Source organism: Rhea americana, unplaced genomic scaffold (assembly GCF_003343005.1).
Source record: "Rhea americana isolate MKP2758 unplaced genomic scaffold, rheAme1 scaffold_230, whole genome shotgun sequence".
Taxonomy (NCBI): domain Eukaryota; kingdom Metazoa; phylum Chordata; class Aves; order Rheiformes; family Rheidae; genus Rhea; species Rhea americana.
The window spans coordinates 774,091-794,372 of NW_028186347.1; the positions used below are offsets into that span (position 1 = coordinate 774,091).

Genomic DNA, 20,282 nt, shown 5'->3' on the forward strand with positions numbered 1-20,282 from the left:
GAATCTGCTATTTTTCAGTTCTCACTGACATTCACAATTCTCCTCATTTTGACATCTAAATTCCATAAATACGATGTTTACTCCCTCTTCTGGACTATTAATGAAAAATATTAAGGAAGATCAAGCTCAACATCCTCACATACATGCAGCATCTAAAAGTAATATTATGCCAATTATTAATATGATTTAACAGTGCAGAGGTTACTAATTTAGACAAATGATGTGTTTTTTTTCTGAAAAAACACAAATAATCTCATTGGGCTTTCTGGAATTCTAACTCAGTGGACACATGTGAAAATGCACATTTCAACCGTGACAGATACATATACTCAATCCCGTTCTGCCTGAAACCTAGCTATTAGTCACTTCTTCCTCATCAAGGGAGAAAAAGGCACTTTAATGAATACACGTGATGCTTATTATTTGGATAGACAACATTTGTGCCTTCTGTGCCTGAACGGCACTTAGAATAGGTTAACATTTAGTTTACAACACAACAATAAAATCTGCCTTTATTACAAATAAACAGTACTCACACCTTACAATATTTTTTTAGACACAAGATTATATCTACTCTTAGAGGAACCAATATTAATATGAAACCCACATGCATTTAATGTTTTCACACTTTTTATTTTCCAAGCAGTGTTAATTGAATCTTAAATACTGCATTTGCTTTGTTAAAACATGAAATTATTTATGTACATTTGTTTACAATTTTAGAACACAGACATCGAGTAACCATTTGTACAATAACATGTATCAAAAAAATCATACGCCAGAATTTTTACCACCTACTTCCCTGCTTGCTTTAAAAGCTGCACTAATAGCAGAGAAGCCTCAACATTTTAATAGCTGAAACAGAAAACAAACACTGCTCCCTTCTATTAACTGTCTTTATCTATTTTGATTGGTTGCAGTTAATATTAATAGTATAACCTTTAAAAATTGCGGGGMAAGCTAATACTTTATCTTCACTCCTCATATTAAGGCTCCAAAGCAAGCTTAATGAGAAACCATTATAAAATCATACTGCTAAATAGTATCTTAACTCACAATTCAGCCTATATAATTATATCAGTATTGCAACTAACAATTACTGCTGATATATCAAACTTAATCCTGAGCAGCCCAGTGGAAGAAAGGTATGCCGCAATTACAGTGTGAACTGTGACTAGGGCCTACATAGCAAACCAGATTAGAGAGTTACTCTTACCACAGGAAAGCAGAGCTCAAATTTTGCTTACAAGCAGAAAAAATTGGTCTCAAAACCTGTGGATGTATGTTCATGACATAAAACCAACATGCACTTGGCAGCCTCTGCTCAGGATTCGTCCTGGACTGAAACAGCAGTAGGGTCACAAGGTAGGACTCAGGGACTGGCCAGGGCTTTTAAGAGGACAAGCCCAGGGCACAGGCACATTTCAGCATACGGGCTCTAAGCAACGCCGTCCGTCTTCGCTAGCACAATGTAACGTGAAACTCGCCCAACTACCAATGAACAAAAATAATTAGTAAGTACATTTATAAATGACATTTTAAAGACTATCAACGTATAAAACATCATAATCTTTATGAAAATAGACCATTTCCAGCACAGCTTGCCTTTTGGGGGGAGGGAGGAGGACACATGTATCTATTTTTTTTTTTTAAAAAAAAAAAAAACAAGTGTTCTCCTGGACAGCTGCCAATAATCTAGTGTAAAATGTCCTTAAAGCAAGACAAACTCCTCTGTACTAAACCTTTTTAATCTTTTCTTTTCATCCTCAGAGAAAAGGTCATTTTCTTCATGGAGTGGACTGGAAGCAAACTCATAGTCTCTAGAATGACCCTTTACAAAAGTAAACAAGGGGTATTTCTCCTTCGATGAAGATTTCAGCATCTATAATGTAAAACACATACCAGATAAAACGTTAATGGGAAATGAACAAAAACAGGAACTAGTAATATCGATCTAATTAATGACTGTAAAATGAAGAATGCAAAATGCATTTTTAAATTATTTTCATTATTATCACATTAACAAAAGCACTGCAATATCTAAACATTCCCTCCTCCTCTTAAACTTGTATTTCCATTTCATCATCTTCAGAGAGCAGACAGCTTCATTCACAGTTTTGTGCCTAACACTGTGACTTGCTCCACACACATCATCTCTGGAATGTTTGTTTCAATGGAGCTAGAGGGTAAAAAACCCTACGAAATAATTAATAATCTCCTGGATCACAGGTATGAATTCTGGAGTAACTAAGCAACTTGGGGCAATATTTTTATTGTAGAAACATGTAAAATAATCAATATTTGTATTAAAATGTACATTTAAGAAAGTAAGCCCATCAGGAGCACTTCACTAAAAATAGATTGCCTATGATAACAGACTGTGGTAATTAGGGTGCCAGAATCTACATTTCTGAAAAAGAATACTGAGTATGCTGCAGAAGGGTAGTAGCGTGGAACAATAAATAGAAAAAAAGGCAAAATACTTTTAATAGCAGATAATACTCATCCAAACACTGAATGGCATTTTAGTCTTTCAGGCTGTTTAAAGCTCTTGAATGTCCACTGATTTTCTTTCTTTCTTTCTTTCTTTTATTTCTTACTGTCTTTGTTTAAAAAAAAAAAAAAAAAGAAAGAAAGAAGCTCAATATACAGTGATGTGCTGAGATGCAGAACTGTGTTACTACACAGGCATGTACTGGGTGGAACTAAACTCTAAAAGTAGTTTTAATAACAAACAATCTAGAGCAGTAAGAAGAGAAACAAATAGATCTTTAAACAGAGCTATTAGAAAATCAAGGCTGGAAAAGTCACGCTTACAGTAAAATCAGGTTTTCTGATTTTTACTGTACTTGAAATTTTCCATTTTGTTCTGATCTACTTTAATTGCATTCTGCTATTGTACTGTAAAACCTGAGGAAAAGGGCAAGGATATACAGAAAAGACATGCAGACATTAACAAGCAAGAGCATAGGAGAGGAAAGGAGGAGYGATTTGCAGAGGAAAGAAAAAAGTTTGACTAGAAAGCAAGCATTTGTAAATCTTACAAGACTAGATAATTGGATGCCAACCTCGTCCTCCCTGGGAGCTCAGCAGAAGCTGGGTCGGGAGGAACAGCCGCACGGAGCCATACAGAGGCTCTTTGGTGGCCTGTGACCCGGACTCTCCSAGATCCTAACTGACCAGTCTGCCCCTCAGAAGTCACCGCTGCTCCTCAGGGCAGCCACGCTCGCCTCAGGGCAGAGCAGACGCCTCGTCGTTAAAGACGGCTGCTCCCAGTCAGGACAGAAACGCTTCATCCCTGGGAAAAACTGCACTGCCCCTGCCACTACCTGTGCTGAGCCTTCCCTGAAACTTCATTCTCTACGGGTACCAGTAGCAGCTCTCCTTGTACTAAGGGAAGTGAGGGAAGATTAAAGGTAGAACTGGACAGACAGACAGAAGTCTGAACCTGAACAAGAAGCAAGGTTTAACTTGAGCAAGGTTTAACCTTAACTTGATTCAGATTATAAAGTTACGTCTCACTCAGTGATTACAAATAATTTCCAAGCATTAAGCAAATTCTAAAAATAAAGTATAATCAAGTGAAATAATCAGGTATTTAGGTTTTATTTATTTTACTAAAATTGTACAGATATATGTGCTTTCATACTACTTGTTATATAAATGGCTATTTCCACTAAAATGTTACTGAAAAATCGATCAGACTCTGGAGACCACAAGTTTACTGGGATGTGATACGTACTTAGATGTCCCATGAGTACTTTGTACACAGCAACTCTAAAGTTAGCTATGTGAGATTGGTTTATAGTATCAGTGGAAAATTAAGAATACAGATCTATTGCATTTAGAAACTCCTTAGGTCAAGATGGACAGTGGACAGACTTGAGAAATGTGTTCTGTTCTCCGTTTTGCCATGGATACCTTAGGTAATGTGGAGGAGGTACCAAGCATGGGACTCTGTGCTATAAAATGGGTATAATGATTCTCTACTGAAAAATGCCATTGGATAGATCCACTTCTACTTGCAAGTTCTTTAGATATGACTGTAATGATTTCTACAGAAAATATCAGTATTTTTTAATACTTCAGTGCTAAACTCAGATTGCCACTGTAATAATGAGTTCTTTGTGCTGAAGCTCACCCAAGTTCAGTACTCAGTCCAGTTTTCCTGAGAACTTCTCATTTCTGCTAAGAATCTGGGCTGTAAACAGGCAAATACAATCATGGCCCAAGTTGATTATTTGATATGGAAACAACACACTGCATGAGCAGAAAGCCAAGCATGGTGTCAGTCATGTAGAAGCCTGCAGCAGGGAAAGGCAGAGCCTTCCTAGGTGTGGCGCGAGGCCGAGCTCGCTTGTCTGCCGCGGCCGTGGAGAACCAGGCCAGCTGCAGCGCGTGCCAGGCTGTTCGCCACTACTGCTGCAAGTGCAACATGCAGGTAAGGCTACAGCCATCCCTGTAAATCCGTACTTTCCATCTGATGTGTTTCTAGGCCGCCTAAATCTATCGGCTGTTTAATTCTAGATAATATTAAACTTCTTAATAGCTACCTGAGCAGCAAGTAGAGCAATAGAGGATAACTTGAGTGTGATTTGGATGGATTTTCACTCCTCGCTTCGTTTGGGTCCTTGATTTCTATGCCCTGATTTCTCTTTCATTGAATATATGGCTCACACAGGGTTTATCCTCAAATAATAAAAGCTAAATAAATATTTTCCCCAATCTCTTATTACCCATAAAAGAAGCAAGAATCTGAATTTGGTAGTCTAGCCTACATAGGACTCACTGAGAGTATACTGTGCTACTAGTTAAAGAATTACAGTGTTCAAATTGTGAACAAAGGGAAAAAACAGTGGAAGAGCAGGAAAAACAAAGGATGTAAAGAACAGATTGAAGGACCACAGAATCTGTCTCTCACATGTTTTCTCTCAAATATTTGTATGCAAACTTCCCTCTATTTTGAAACTTTCTGTGTCTGAAATATATTGAAAATAATGTCAGTAAATATTTAAAAACTTTTATCTAAATTGCTAGGAAGATAGCTCCAAGACTTAAATCAATTACTGTTTTCATAGCATATGTTCAGGGAAAGAAAAATACTTTTTTTCCAAACTCAAAAGAAAAAAAAAATGAGTAGGAGAACTTCCAGTGTAACAGATTTTGTAATCCAACTTTTTTTTTTTTTTTTACCATGCTCTTACATTCTTTCTCATATATCCTAGAGTAGGAAAACAAGAAAAAAAAATAGAAACTTCAGTATTTAAGCCTTCCATATATTTAATGCTTAGGAACTTCTTTAAATCTATTTTCTAGTTCTCTGTGTATGAATCAGACAAAGAAAAAAACTTCAATCAAACCTACTGAAGATTGTATCTATAAACTTCATTAAGATGATTATTAAGACTACTAAGTTTAAAATGCTGGTTTTGCTATAATACTAATACCACTTAAAAGGATATTCGAAGTTTTGTACATATATTTATCTTTATTCTGCTGTAACACTATTGTGGTTGGAATACTAATATTGTGACTATGTTCTGCTACCGCTGAATCCCTTCATAGACAATTTTTAAAATTACAAATCATGTTATTCAGTGTCACAGTTAATACAACATTAATAATGTCAGATTGCATAAACTCATTTGCTGTAACAGTCAAGGAAAAAAAATGTCAATTACATTTGGACCTAAAGAAACCTATCTCTATGTTTTTCAAGCAGAAGAGATATGATCAGACAGATTTACTGAATGATACCTGCTCTGCTGAATTTAAAACACTGTTATCAAATCATAAACACGCTGCTTTACGTTTAAACACAATCAGAAATAGCTCTTACGCTAACAAGAAATAATATACAATTTTGGCTTGATCAAATACTTCCTTTAAAAAAAAATCCCTCCCAAGGGATTTATTGCCTCTTAAAAATTCCTCCTCGTGTATGGGGTAATTCCAGTGCCTCTGAAGGGCTGGCTGCGGAATATTTTCATTTCAATAGTGCCACCTCGTGGAACCGCCACGTGCCAGCTCGGCTTCCCAGCTCGTGCATTGTTTTTATTCAGTCGGTTTTCTCTATTACAGACAATCTCTCAAAATACAATTCAGGTTCCCTCCAGGTTTTACACATTGACATTMAATAGATGCAATGAAAAATAAGCTACATTTCTCATCATTAAATAAGTAATAAATAGCAAAAAAAGAATGATTTCTAATTAGTAAAGCTATGATTCTCTCCCCTTACCACGCACAATATATACATATTGCTTCCGACTGAGGAATCGATTTTGTAACTTCAACACCTACCTTTGTTATTTCTTCTGAAGCCTTCTCAAAGTCCTGCACACTTCTACAATAAAATCCTATTGTACAGCTTGGATCCATTTTTTTGAATGACATCTTTTTGGGAGAAGGACAGTGGAACGACTGCGGTTTTCAAAATTAAAAAATATAAAATATATTGTTAAGGTTGAGAATAGTACAGATCAAAACATTCACTTTTCTATCAGCAGCTTTAACATAAAATTTCCTGTATTACTTATACTAAAACCCAGCATACACTTTTGAAGTTATTTCTTCCTGCCCCCAAAAACATTCAAGTAATTCCGCTCTTCTCCATGTAGAAGACCTCCTGCTGTTCATGCTGTATTCACCAAACTTACACACAACCCCATGTTAGTTTGAAATCTGTCAAAGGTCTGGCGCTCCAAACAGTACTTTATGAATATTCCCAAGGCAGAGGAGGTGAATGCTCTTCTGCAAATTGAATTTGTAACAGCTTTTGCACTATCTTACAATTACTGCTTTACTACCACCGCCCATTGCCCCCTTCCCTCCCCCAGCCTCCATAAAAGAGCTAGAATGGAATAAAACAACCTCATGTATTTTTCTTTAGTAAATGAAGGGGAGGAGAGAAACACACACAAACCACAAAAGCAAAAAAGTATTACACAAAAGTATCACAATAACCCGCAAGAAGGAAGGGGGAAAAAAAACACTACTAGCATGCCCTACTTTATAAATGTACTACTTCTGTGAAATTTCTTATGATGACAGATGATGCTTTGACAGTGCTGTGAACTGGTATTATCAGCAGTCATGGTATAAAAAATAAAACAAATCCCCCAAAACATAAAAAAAGCTTTTCTACAGTCCTTCACTCACAGTTTATGAGAGAAAGCATAATATATTTATCTGGATTATGTGTTCATTTTTTTACCAGAACTGAATGCAGAAGAGGGCTGTAGTTCTGATAAGGCTCATCATCTAATAACTGAAACTGTTTGGCCACTGCTGACTATCTAGTTTCAAGTCAGTAACTCAAAGGTAGTTGTCTTTATCCTACTACTAACATAAAATTATGCAGTCATTTAACCTCTGTGAAATCATTAGCAATTCTGCTACAGCTACTCTGTATTTAAACTAATAAATGCTAACACAACACATCTGCAATGCACTGCAAGAGGATACCACTGTACTAAAAACGCATATTTTGATTTCATGGTCTTTCCCCAGTGATCAGTATTCTCCAGGGAACATTCTGTGCTATTTCCTCTTACATTTGAATATAAGCTGCGCAGCAGCTCAGGCTCTCCTGGCACAGTGCTGGTCTGCACTGGACATACCAGCAATGTCACTAAGCTCACTAACACAACAGTGTAACAGGACAGAGCACCAGTGTGCTGCCTCTGTAAAAGGTAACTAAAAACTGTTGAAATCTAATCTGACTACAGGAACAGCAACCCCTGACAGTTAATAACAAGCAGTCTTTAAAACAGAAATCCATTCTACCTTTTTAATTTTTCTTTTGCCAGACAGAAAAGTCGATCTACCAAAGAAGACAGCACTACTTACCTCATCTGAGAATATTTGTCAGTGTAAGTCTTGCATTTTGAAGTGTATTGCTCTTTACTCATGATTACTAATCTAATGGAGGTATTTCTACTAAACTTTCGATAAAAAGAATTAAGCAAAGAGAAGAAATAATATTTAAACAAGACTACTTTTGTTTTTCTTCTAATTGTGTTGAAATTCTATATGCAGAATTTATAGGTTGACTTCATTCCCGGGTCATCAAAAATGTAAATTGGAACTCTGCCTTACATTCTGCGTTTCAGCAGTAACATCCCATCTCTAGTTTTGCTATACTGTGCAGGGCAGTATTCTTAAAGCTGCATGAATCACGGTGCAACAAAGAGAAGTGGGTTGGCATTTCTTTTTTCACTCCTCCAAACAAATGGATTCTGGAAGCCAGTACAGAGTGGATTGATTTCCAACTTATTCTGGACAATTTATCAATTTTGAAAATACTCCCTACAGATAAATCTAACAAGCAACTATCCACACTAAGAAAGCAATTTCTGTTTACTTTTGACATTTCTGGACAAAGATATAATGCTATTAAATGAACTAAACATTAAATTGCAATATATTTTCCATCTACAGAAAAGCATTACGATGTGACCAAGCCAAGCTGGCAGCTCACATGCCTTCAAAATACATTTTAAACATTATTATTTGGAAATTTGTATTAATGCCAGCCTGCAGCACAATCTGGAGGATTAGTCATAGGAACAGAAACCAAAAATATATGTATTTTTTCTGGCTTGGCCACTGAGCTATTGTGTGACCTTAAGAAAGTCACTTCAGCTCTGCAACTCTGATCTTCCCATCTTTTGACAGGCTTGCCCAATTAAACTGCAGAAATCTTCAGAGAAGGCACTGTATTTTACTACAGTTATTAGCATAAAGGGACAAGGATCTTGGTTATAATCTCTGGATGCTACCACAATGCAAATTAAGCAGAACTAGGGCTCTCACCAACTCTCCTTCCAAAGATCTCAACTGTGTAAACCTAAGATGATATCAAAAAATAAAGAAAATTTCTGCCTAGGATACTTTCTGTTATGTTTTACCCAAAGTAAAATAGCAGCTATGCTCCTTTTTTGAATTCAGAACCCCCTAATTTTCTACAGAACCTTAGATTTCTACATTATATGCCATTTTAATCAAAGCATTCTGTTAAATGTAAATACTGAAAAATGTGTAGTGTTTGCTTTAATTCAGCCCTAGGTTTTAACATTAGCCCCTTATAAGCCCTTTGACATAAATAAGCTGTTTTCATAAATACTGTTTGATAGTATTTTAATTAAGGTATTATGATCAAGTTTAATTTATCACCTCTCTGAAACTGATACATTAACAGATTTTTTTAATGATAGTAATAGACTAGAAATTTGAAATTAACTTTACCGTTCTCTCTCATAAGATAAATGTAAACTATACAAAACAGCAGCCACAAAACATTTACTTTACTACAAACTGTTTGATTTACATTCTAAGTGTAACCGATCAATTTAAGATTACCTACTCAGTTCCTAAGGTGAGATTAAGAGCTGCATTCAAAATCTTAAAACGCACCGATCGTAAGTCTCATTTCCACTTTCTGCAGGTCTTTCCTGAAAACCTTTAAGAATTCTACTTAATATTTCAGGGGTGGAGGAGATAAATACATATTTCTCTTCCTTCTTTCAGTGTAATATGTTTTTTCTGAAGCTGTGTTTCAACATTTAGGAGTGCATTCTCTAGCATTTCTATACTTAATGAAGAGGTGCTCTGAGAATCCTGGAGGTTTATGCAGAAGTTGGGCATAACAAGATCGAGCAGAGGTGGTATGGATTACATCGTACTACTGTGAGTACTATGGAGATTCTGCAAATACATTTATAACTGATGATTCCTTAATAAGCTCCTTTAGCTTTCTCCCTATTTTCAATGCAAGTTATTTGTGAAGAGGCTAAAACAAAAGAGAACACTATTGTAAAAAAAAAAAAACCAAGGCAAAGCCCAAAAAGGGATCTAAAAGCCATGGCCTAGGAAGGGGGAGAAAAAAAAAGAAAAAAACCCATCACCTATACTTTTCAGACCTGTCAGTTTCTCAGAAGATACTAACACATAGAAATAGCTAGATTAAAATAATAATGCTTATTAAAAAAAATAGTCCAGAAAACTTGAATAAAATTCACGTAGTCAGACACAAACCTCACTGCTAAGCCTCCGAAATTTCACCTGTATGAAACTAAACAAAGTGACCTGCAAAGTTAAACTACATTTAAAATGGTAACCAACTGCTCCAGTATAGAAATACCGAAAATACTTGAATAAAGAATCAGCAGCTACACCTGCAAGAACTGTGGTTCAAAACTGACGACAGGCTCCTAACTACTGAATACTACAGTAATTCTCTGACTGATGTTCCCTGCAACTTAAAATAAATAAATAAACAAAATACCCCAAACAAATCCAAGTATCTCATGTTTAAGATCTCCAAGTATGGTCTAGTCTCTTTAATGAGGCGATCATTTTTGAGGTTTTTCTGATTTTTAAGAAGAAACAGACAAAGATAAATGAAATAATAATTATAACCACATATCAAGTATTTAACCTCTGGTCATTTTTGTTGATTATAAGCCTATAAAGAAGGGCAGAACTTTGATAAATAACATGTAACTCTAAAATCATAAATATGCAGCTAGCTAGAACATCTCTAAATAATTAGTGTTTGATTCATATGGGAAGAAAACAGTGCCAGCTCTATATCCATACTACCTCAAGAGGGAAATCCTTTATGCTGACATCTACAAAAGATTGGCAGTAATGAGGATCCATGTAAATCAAACTGTCATCTACAAGGACAAAACAGAAGACAAGTAATTCAAAAAACACCTTATTATTACACTGCTTACAATCCAATTTCTATGCAGAACAGCTGAAAAAAAAGCCAGCAAGTAACTGCTTGCCAGGCTGATATTCATTGACTGAAGCATAGGTTTTTGCAGGACAGATTAACTTTTGCATAATCAAATATGCTTGTATAAGCAGAATTTTTATAAAGTGATGAGACTGTCATTTAATTTTTGGTGATAAAATTACTTTTACAAACACACAATTATATTCTGGAGTTTGCATATGAAAAATGCATTGTTCTACTTCATCCTGACAGGAAGGATATATTGCTTGTCATTTAAGCGTCAACTAACACCACTTAAAGTAGTAAAAAGTAAATATGTAAATAAGAACTGCCAGACAGTAACAGCAAAGGCTCCTGAAGTTTGGTGAAACAGATAAATTATGCCTTGTTTATGCAACATGGGAAATTAAATGTACATTTTACAGAATCCAATTACTCAGAGGATGAATGACAAATGACTGGACTTTGGTAGATATGATGAATTAATAAGGTACTCATTTTGCTACTTTAATCATGCTATTTCCCACTGGTTTTATATTAACTTCCTAACTCTTAAAGAATAATATTGAAGAGATATAACATATTAAAACACTAACCTTGAAATCCAGCAAAGTAATATGATTGCTTGGGTTTGCCACCGATAATACCAACACAATACTCAAGGCTTAAAATTCCCTACAAGCAGAACAATAAATAATTAGCAAGATAGTGTCAAACAGAATAGTGCATTAAATGGAATTCAAATTTTGCTCTGCCTTTACTCTTTTAGGCAAATCACTTAGAAAAAAAAGACTTAAAAATGATTTAACTTAACTCAATTTTTAAATGTTTCTTGAGAGGAAGAAACAAAACATAACATCATACAAATTGAGAATGTGTAGGCTGCATAGCTAAAAGATATTGAAGTATCCACATTTACAGAGTTCACATAAATATACATTCTGCCGCTCGGAAGGCTCTCTTCCTTTCGCATTCAAATGGAGAAATCTGACTGAAGGGGAGTATGGACTTCTGCATCACAGGGAGAAATGCCAGCTAAAGCAACAGTAACTGTAGGAATCAGACTCCTAAAAAGCAGCCCAAAATACAGGAGGAAAGACACAACAGACAAGCTCCTTCAATCTTGCTGTGTTCTGACTGTGAGAGAAGAGGAAACAAGCTATCGGTATGTAACAACTTTGAGAGAGACAAYCACAAATGTACTCAATGGGATTTACAGAGGGAGGTATGGTGAAATACAGGAACAGTTTCAGTCTGGAGATGTAAAAGAGCAAATATACTCCCCCAGCTCACCACAAAGTTAGCAGACACTGAGGAAAGAAACGAGGGATGGCAGTCGTGGAACCCTGTCACACTAGCACAGTTCTAGTCTTTCAGGTTGTAAATAGTTGGGATCTGTATAATCAATGTACCTGTGCAAGCACACAAACCTAGCAGACACACAATTACATAATAAAACTGTTACTTTACAGTTTTACCTTCTATTTCTGGGACAAGGATTTGTATGTATAGACATAATTTTGCTACAGGAAGAACATTTTCCTAGTAATAATTGCCTAGAATTCCTGTATCGCCTACATGCTCCAGGTGGAGTCACAGACAACACACACCAAAAAACTCTTGAAGTTCTTGTGGAGGCTGCTCAGGATATTGCTGCCTCCAACTCTTCCAGAAATGAGCACTCCCCAAAGGGCAGAAAGAGTGAACGCCTGTCCAGCCTCAGTCACCACCACGCTCAATGTGTATTACAGCTTAAACAGCCAACCAAACTGCCTTTTCCCTAGGAGGCCAGGCTGTGTGAGGCACAGGCACATTTTTGCTTCTGTTGCTCCTTCTTCAGGGGCGATGACACCCAGCAGAACGGCAGGATTATGTTAAGGGGCAGTAACATCTCAAACCATCCCAGCTGTTTGCCCCAAAGCAAGCAAGGCAGCCAACAACACTGCTTACTCTTTGAAGCTGTTGCATTGACCTTTCCTCACCTGCTTTGAGAGAAATAATGCAATTACCCAAGGAGCAAAAGACTCCTGATCAAGCCTACCTCAATGCCAAAGTACTCACCAAAAAACACCACTGCCACCAACACTCCGAGTGTGCTTATCCCCTGAGCCTCATTTTAAACAGAGCATCTGTGAGCTTACCCATATGTGTCAGGTTGTACTTTACACATTACAGACAGCTTGCTTAACAGCTACCTATGCTACATTGTTGGAGCATAAGCCAAAAACTAGACTAAGAAAATTTTCTTGATCATTAAAAAAGGATCACAGGAAAAAAAAGGCAGATCTAGAGGAAGCTTACAATAGCAGCATTATTCTGAAAACTGTTTCAAGAGAATATATCAGCTGTTAAAGCAGCATTATTGACTTAGCGCTATCACTAGCGCCTTCACTGTAACAGATAAATAATAGAGAGATGGCACACTTAGGGGTTTATTTTTTTTTCAAATTCCCTTTAATTAAATAAAGATAATCACCTCATGCTCCATTAGAGGTAGAACTGAAACATCCCAGGTACCTGCCATTCAGAATTATTTTCTTGCCTGGTTATGTGGCCCTGGCTCATCACCTGGGAGTTCCTCATCAGCTTTGTTCTTTTCTATATTAAAATAAGTACCTAAAAAGGAATAGAAGCAGGCAGGGAGGACTTCTCTTCTCTCTAGTCAACTTATTTCCACCAGTTTCACAACTTCTGTTACTTAACAGAACTCATTGGGATTTTTATGAGTGTTCAGTCTTGGTGTAACACAGACTTCCCCATTAGTTATCCAACCAACTCCAGCAGGAGCTGGATTTTGCCAAGACTGAGCACTTCTGAAAACTGAGCCCAAGGGTTCTAACATAACTGAAGCCCAAGATTATTAAATACTCTGAAAACTGAACAGCCTTTAAATGCCCATAAATCACAGTGGATTTCTTGTGGCACTAGACAAGTCTGGAGTCCCAAAGCTCAGATGCTGGCCCAAACTGGGACAGCCATCCAGAAGGCTATCATTTGAGCTAGTATCAACCACTGGAAGTATAACCATTACATTGTCACTTTCTAAATAGGGAAAAATTCTCTCAATAAAGCGACCGACATTTCATGTCAGGCCAAGGTTCTTGTTGGGATAAAATTTTCCCTATTTATATGATGATAAAAAAAATAACATAAGAAAAACGTCTRTTCTAATCTGAGATGCTAACAAAGTCAGCTTCAGTGTGTCAGTGTGGTTTATATAGGTTTATATAGGAATGAGATATCTTTAAAAAAAATTAAAAAATAAAATAAAAAACCACGCTCCTTGATAGCCATACATTACAGAATATATGTAGGCAGAGGATGATACTGCTAAGGAGAATATATATTCATCCTCTGCCAGTGAAACAGAAAGAGAGAAAAGCTACTTGGAGTAATGAATAACTGTTTAATCTACAGAAATCTTCTTGTAAAAATGAATTATAAAAAATTTAACAATTTTCATCCATAAATATAAAACTCTTTGTAAAAATTACCTCTTGCACTACATTTTAAAATCTGCATTTTTAACTTAAATCCAGACCCCAAGAAATTTAGTTGCTTCTTGTGAATAGTCAAGATAGAGATTGGAATGACTAATATATGCAATTGAAAGCCCTCTTATCACAGTCTAAGAGACTGAAAAAGACAGTACCAGCCTTGGTGAGCGGCAGAAATCACCTCAGTAAAGCCAGCTGTACAAGGCAAACTTAGCATGACTATGTTATGAAATCCAGTGCCATGCAATCAATTTTATTCTAGTAAAAGACTGCTTTTCTGAACTAAACTGAAAAAGCCTCTGCAGTGTAGAATTAGCCTCAGTTATCGGTCAACAACAGCAGCCAGTATAGAAGACCTGGAGTCACATAACTGAGAAAGCCTTATCCAAGTTGCAAAAGCAATTGTTTTGTTAGCTTACAAATTAAGGGTTTTCCTGGGCCTAAACTTAASACTGATTCAAAGGCTCGTTTGCAGTAACAGTGATGGTAAACCAAGTAGTGTTACAGATCGGGTCTTCAACCTCGGTCATGTTCTAAATGCATCAGCATTGCTCAGAAAAGAACACTTTTCCAAAACCAAATGCCTAAGAATATAAAGAAAAGAACGAGGAAAAAAGAAAAACAGTTCATCACTTAAAATAAAAAGTTTCATAGTTCTATCTTCCTGTGTCATTAAAATCAACAAATGTTTTCCTGAAATTTTGTAGAGAACAGAAAGTCAAAACAAAATAAGATGATGATGTAACAGAACAGACTCCCCAGTGTTGTTAATGCTATTAAATTATGCTATTTTAAGAATATAAATTAAATTACGCTATTTTAAGTGTATTTTCTATTATAAATAGCAGCATGGAAAATGACAAAGCACCAGGGCTAAGAGAACAATCTCTTCACTGTGAGAACCACTCTTGTGTTTAAGAAGCTGGGGATGGTCCATTCTATTACAGTCCATCTTTTAAGTGTTCAGCACCAGAAGAAGAACTTCTGTTGAAAAAACAAGACAGTATAGACTTTTGTACCCTCTGCTGTCTCCTTAAATTTTTCATTTTTTCAGTTCACTTTCATTTGTGTTCACTGAGTGCCACCTCTGCATCACTGGCTTTAAAAAGATTCATCCTAATGTCCAAAGAGTGAAATAATAGTTGAAGCTACAGTAATGACTAATTATATCAAAAAATTCCATGCCCCCTTCTTAAGGCGAAGTCAAAGACAAAAGAAATAAAAATAAGAACAGCTAAGCAACAATCTTCAACCATTTGACATTTAAGAAAGTAAGAAACAGAATAAGGCATTTGGTACATTTGTGTTTTAAAATGCTGACAGACTTAATACAGCACAGCTCTAATAGCATATGTAACTAAATTACCATTTGTAATTTGAGCCACTGCATTAATGTCTTTTCAGGTAGCTACTTCAGGAGTAGAACAGTTATCACTGCTTTACCAAGGGACATCATGTGCTCTGCAATTATGTCTGATCTTGTAATAGGGAAATTTAAAATCTGTAAAGTCAAACTTTACAACCTTCAACTGTAAAATCACCACCACACATTTAATAGGTAGAAGATTACCATCGTGAAGTCACTTTTCATATCACCTAGTGCTACTGTTTGAAAAATGATTGAACTCTCATTTCATACCTTTACAAACTCTAAATAGTCCATGTTTGTTCTCTCTCCACCAAGTCTCACAGGAACTAATATAATTACAGCTTTTGTATCTGCTTTTTCAGAATCCATAAAAGAACACTGTCTGTCAATAACATCTGAACTGTAGACTGAAAGAAGACAAATGAAAATATTCATATTTAAAATATATCTTTTTACAAAAACACACCTAGAAAATGACATCACTTCATTTGACAAACTAAAACTGCAGTCCTGTGAAAATATTACTGTTCTCATGAAATGTAAATCCTGAACTATGCTAATAAAAGATAGTATTAAGTTTCCTTATTTTCAGCAGTATTTTCAAGAATGATAATATGCTGCTACTGAATTTTAACACAGTGCCAGGACACATTGCCAGGAAAATACAAAAGGGTAGGTTAGGAGAAAGCCAAGAAATATTTATTCAGGTACTAAAAACTTCTTCTAGAGGAGCAATTTAAAACTTAAAAGCCTATGACTAACAGAAACATCTACACATTAAAAGAAAAAAGACAACACTTGGTTTTAATAAATATTCAAGTTCAGTGCCTGAAGTTAATACTATGAATGTGAGAACGTGTTAATGCATCGAACGTGAGAAAGCTTAATGCAGCATTATTGCTTATTCCCTCCAAACTAAAAAAGATGCAAAAATAGTCACGAGAACAAACACAAAGTGAAAAAATGACAGAATTTTAGCAGTGTCTGCACTTAATACCTTAAATTGGTCATTGCAACGCAAGTGAAGAAAGTTGTTTGGAACATATGATTAAACAGTATCTCTTTAAAACTAGCTTGATTGATTACACACAGATACCGTTTTTACCTGTCCTATCCCAAGATTGGTTACGACATAACTAAAATTTCTGGCAGGTAAACGTTGCTACAGAAGTAATACATTGTGCTTAGCTCTGAAAGACTACAGTCGTGAGTGTAAAGTTTTACCACACATTTAGTTGGTCTTGTCATCATTTTCTGCGCCTGAACAGCCAAAGCTCTAAACTGCTCTGACTGTTATTATTTAAAATGCCATGCTGGAGCAGAAGAAAGGTTGCCACAGATGCTAGTTCACTATCCTACTTGCACCTTTGAGCTTAAAGTAGAAATCACTTCTTATTAGTCTATGAGAGTGGTGAAATACTTTCTTTGCACTGGAAAAATGGGTTAAAAAGAATGTTGTGATGCAAAAGTGTACTGTTCAAATGTTTAAAATATAAATAACAGATCTGCTTTAAATAACTGAAATAAAGTATTTTTCAGTTGTTTGGTTGGGGTTTGGAGGTTTTGGTTTGGGTTTTTTTTTATCTTTAAGAAGCATATGAAGGTTCTTACTAGCTTTCCACTAAAGCAACACTGAAGCATAGTACAGAATAGATTATGGACTGATTTAAATCCACATACTCTCAAAATACAGAAGTTAAAACAGGCAGACTGTAATAAAAAGTTATCTTGATGGATTTTGAGTGCCAGTATCTTTATAAGATATGAAGCAAGCAATGTATCAAGCTTTCAAATTACGATGTCTGATACTTAATGAAAAGAAAGGACCCTTTTGTATCCATAATCCTAATTTTGTGAATTCATTTTTGAATTTCATTTTTTTCCTGTAGAGGTCTATTGATTAGTGCTTACTGAAAGACATAAAAAGATCTAGAATGTTTGTCAAAAGTTACATAACCACAACATTTACCTGTACAATCCTGAGCAACATAGACTGTTACTCCTTGTAGCTCAGGGTCTCTTGCTTCTTCAACAGCTTTTCTAAGTACAAACAAAAAACTATTTAACTCATCTCTGATTTTAAAGAAATTAACAGTAAGCAAATATAAATTACTTAAYTTTTAGCAATGGCTTATTTTTAATTGTGTACATTTTTAATTTAAACATCTTTCATTTCTGATAAATACATTTCTGATAAATCAGATGGGTTTTTTTGGTTTTTTTTTTTAAGTCTTTTCCCAGGCTCAATATTATAATACTTTTTCCCCCTCAAGTAAAGATGACAGTAACTGGCTATTGAGGAGAAATAATGAAAATCACATTGAAAAAAAAAAAGAAACTTCACTAATTTACAATGAAATTCATATGCACTACCTAACTTCTTTGAGTATATAATGATTTTGTGTCTTGTATAAGATGCTAGTAAAAGCCAATTTGGTAACAAAAATACTAATTCCAACTTGATTGATCTCTTTAGCTAGCCTTAACTCATATGCTAAACACAAATTAGCACTTCATATCTATTGAAATAAGAGCTAACACAGAAAAAAGCTGTAAGGTTTCTCCAAAACTTTCAAAATGTAATGTAAATGTAATATTAGACTATCCTCAGAAGAGTAAGAGTAATGGACCTAAAAACTAAAAAGAAAATATATGCCAATAGTCTAAAACATGATCATCAATCAAGGACAACATCTGTAAAGAAATTAAACTGTTCAAAATAGAAGACTACCCTTTGACTTCCAACATATGGTAGCATTAAATGGTCACTATCCCTTTATTTCACAATATATTTTGAAGAATCATTTAGTGTAGTCATTCTCAAGTTATGAGAGCGCTATACACACTTATTACTGCTGTAAGAGAGAAAGGAGATCTAGGAAAGGAAACCTTTGCAGTGTTTAAAAATCACTGAGGGGTTTATTTTGAGGGGAATACTGGCTTATCTTTTAATAAGGAAAATGGGCTAATGCTATTTAAAATATACAAAAAGAATTCTAACAGTTTCTATTATCAGGAAAAAAATGCAAGAAAACACATAAATAACGCTAATCTGTCACATCAGTGTATGCACTTGCCTGTATGCGCCCCAAAACACCAGAGTATTTCAGTATAGGTTCATTTAAGATAAGTAGACTTGTATACTAAATATCAAATTCTTCTACCTGTATATATCTCTATATATACATATGAACTTTGTTTTTTACAGTTATGTTCTATTGTATTCCAGTTTATCTATAAACTGAATCTCTAGTAAGCCACCTAAGCAGCAGAAGTCAATCTGTAATATTCAAAGAAATGGCATGTAAAGGTACATAGTATGGAAAAATTTGACTTTCGACTTTTTTTTAAAAGCACACTGAATGTCACAGACCCTTTACTTTTACTATGATATAATTATAATATTAATAGTCCCATACATTTACAGTTTCACAAAAATTTGATGTGTGCAAAGAAATGCTGAAAACATCAATTTTAGCTCTGACATTTCATTACACTATCGGTACCTTACAGCCCCCAGGTTACAGTATTAAAAAAAAAATCTTTAATATTATGCATATTCCAAGGTTGAAAGAGTGGTTAGTTTTTAGAACATTTCATTAAATGCAGCTCTACTTAAAAGCCCAGGTTTGGGAAAGAACTTGGGACTTCTACTGCCCAAAGTACAGGAAAACAGGAATGCCTTTTCTTTCCTGAAGACTGGGCAAAGGCTCAGAGTTCAGTTCCTGCTCTTACTGCTATTTCCCTCCCTGTCTCTGAAAAAGCTCTGACATTACTACTAATATGGAAATTTTACAAAGCCAATAACAAATGGTCAGATGTTCAATTAAGCCAAAGCAATTTCACAAAACTTTTGAACACTTCTTCTGTAATGTGTAAGGCACTGTAACAACAAAAAGTAAAGCAAAGACATTTTTACCTTAAAATATGTGCAACAACTGCAGGCCCATACCAATCTCCAGCCATTTTCCCAGACTTCTTTCCATATTCTATTAGCTGATGTAAGCCAAAAGCTGCCACTGGAGAGTCACCAAACCAAGAAATTATTTTTCTATGATAAACTTCATTTCTCATTTCATTGTCACCACAGTTTCTCTTTAATGTTCCCTTATGATGGTTTGACAAGATCTTGGGTTCTCTTTCTGCTGTAAGTGATGCTTCAAATGATGCAGTCAGCTTTTTCACTGTATGGGTCGTCCATGATTCAGAGTCTGAATTTTCAATGTCCAATGCATCTGGCCAGATCCAGGCTGCCACAAGAAATTAAGATGCGTGTTAGGCTTAATATTAACTTTTTGAGATAATTAGCAAAGCACATCTATTTCCTTGTCCTCTTTACATACTGACATGAGAATGTCAATATTAAAATCTAAACAAAGAACTTTTATTCAACTGCAAGATGGTTTGCTTTTATTTTCTGCAGAACGATAGCGGAAAAGAAATAATAATGGTACCCTTTGTTAGCCATTTATCCTATCTGAGATAGTAGATCAGACTCATCATTCCAGACAGTGAAGATATTCAAGATATACTTGATTACAAAATATAGACTAGAAGCATTGTACATAGAAAAAAAGAAAAAAGCTAAAAAGCTTTATCTAAGTCAATTGTTATTCCTAGGAAAATGTAGAACAATATACATCAGTCAAAGCACGTCAGCAGAAAAATA

At 35.3% G+C, this 20,282-nt stretch overlaps 1 protein-coding gene across 3 annotated transcripts in view; it reads right to left on the bottom strand.

Moving 5' to 3' along the window:
• Positions 1 to 487: 487 nt before the first annotated feature.
• Positions 488 to 20,282, bottom strand: part of ATG4C (autophagy related 4C cysteine peptidase) — a 28,654-nt gene continuing 8,859 nt past the window's right edge. For all 3 annotated transcript variants that reach the window (XM_085306058.1, XM_085306059.1, XM_085306057.1), the window contains exons 5-11: positions 19,533 to 19,863; positions 17,583 to 17,653; positions 15,884 to 16,020; positions 11,344 to 11,422; positions 10,606 to 10,682; positions 6,304 to 6,423; positions 488 to 1,882 (exon numbers count right to left, since the gene is read on the bottom strand). In XM_085306058.1, the coding sequence (XP_085162184.1) occupies positions 1,712 to 1,882; positions 6,304 to 6,423; positions 10,606 to 10,682; positions 11,344 to 11,422; positions 15,884 to 16,020; positions 17,583 to 17,653; positions 19,533 to 19,863 (986 nt within the window). In that variant the 3' untranslated portion in view covers positions 488 to 1,711. The remainder of the gene's footprint in view (positions 1,883 to 6,303; positions 6,424 to 10,605; positions 10,683 to 11,343; positions 11,423 to 15,883; positions 16,021 to 17,582; positions 17,654 to 19,532; positions 19,864 to 20,282) is intronic.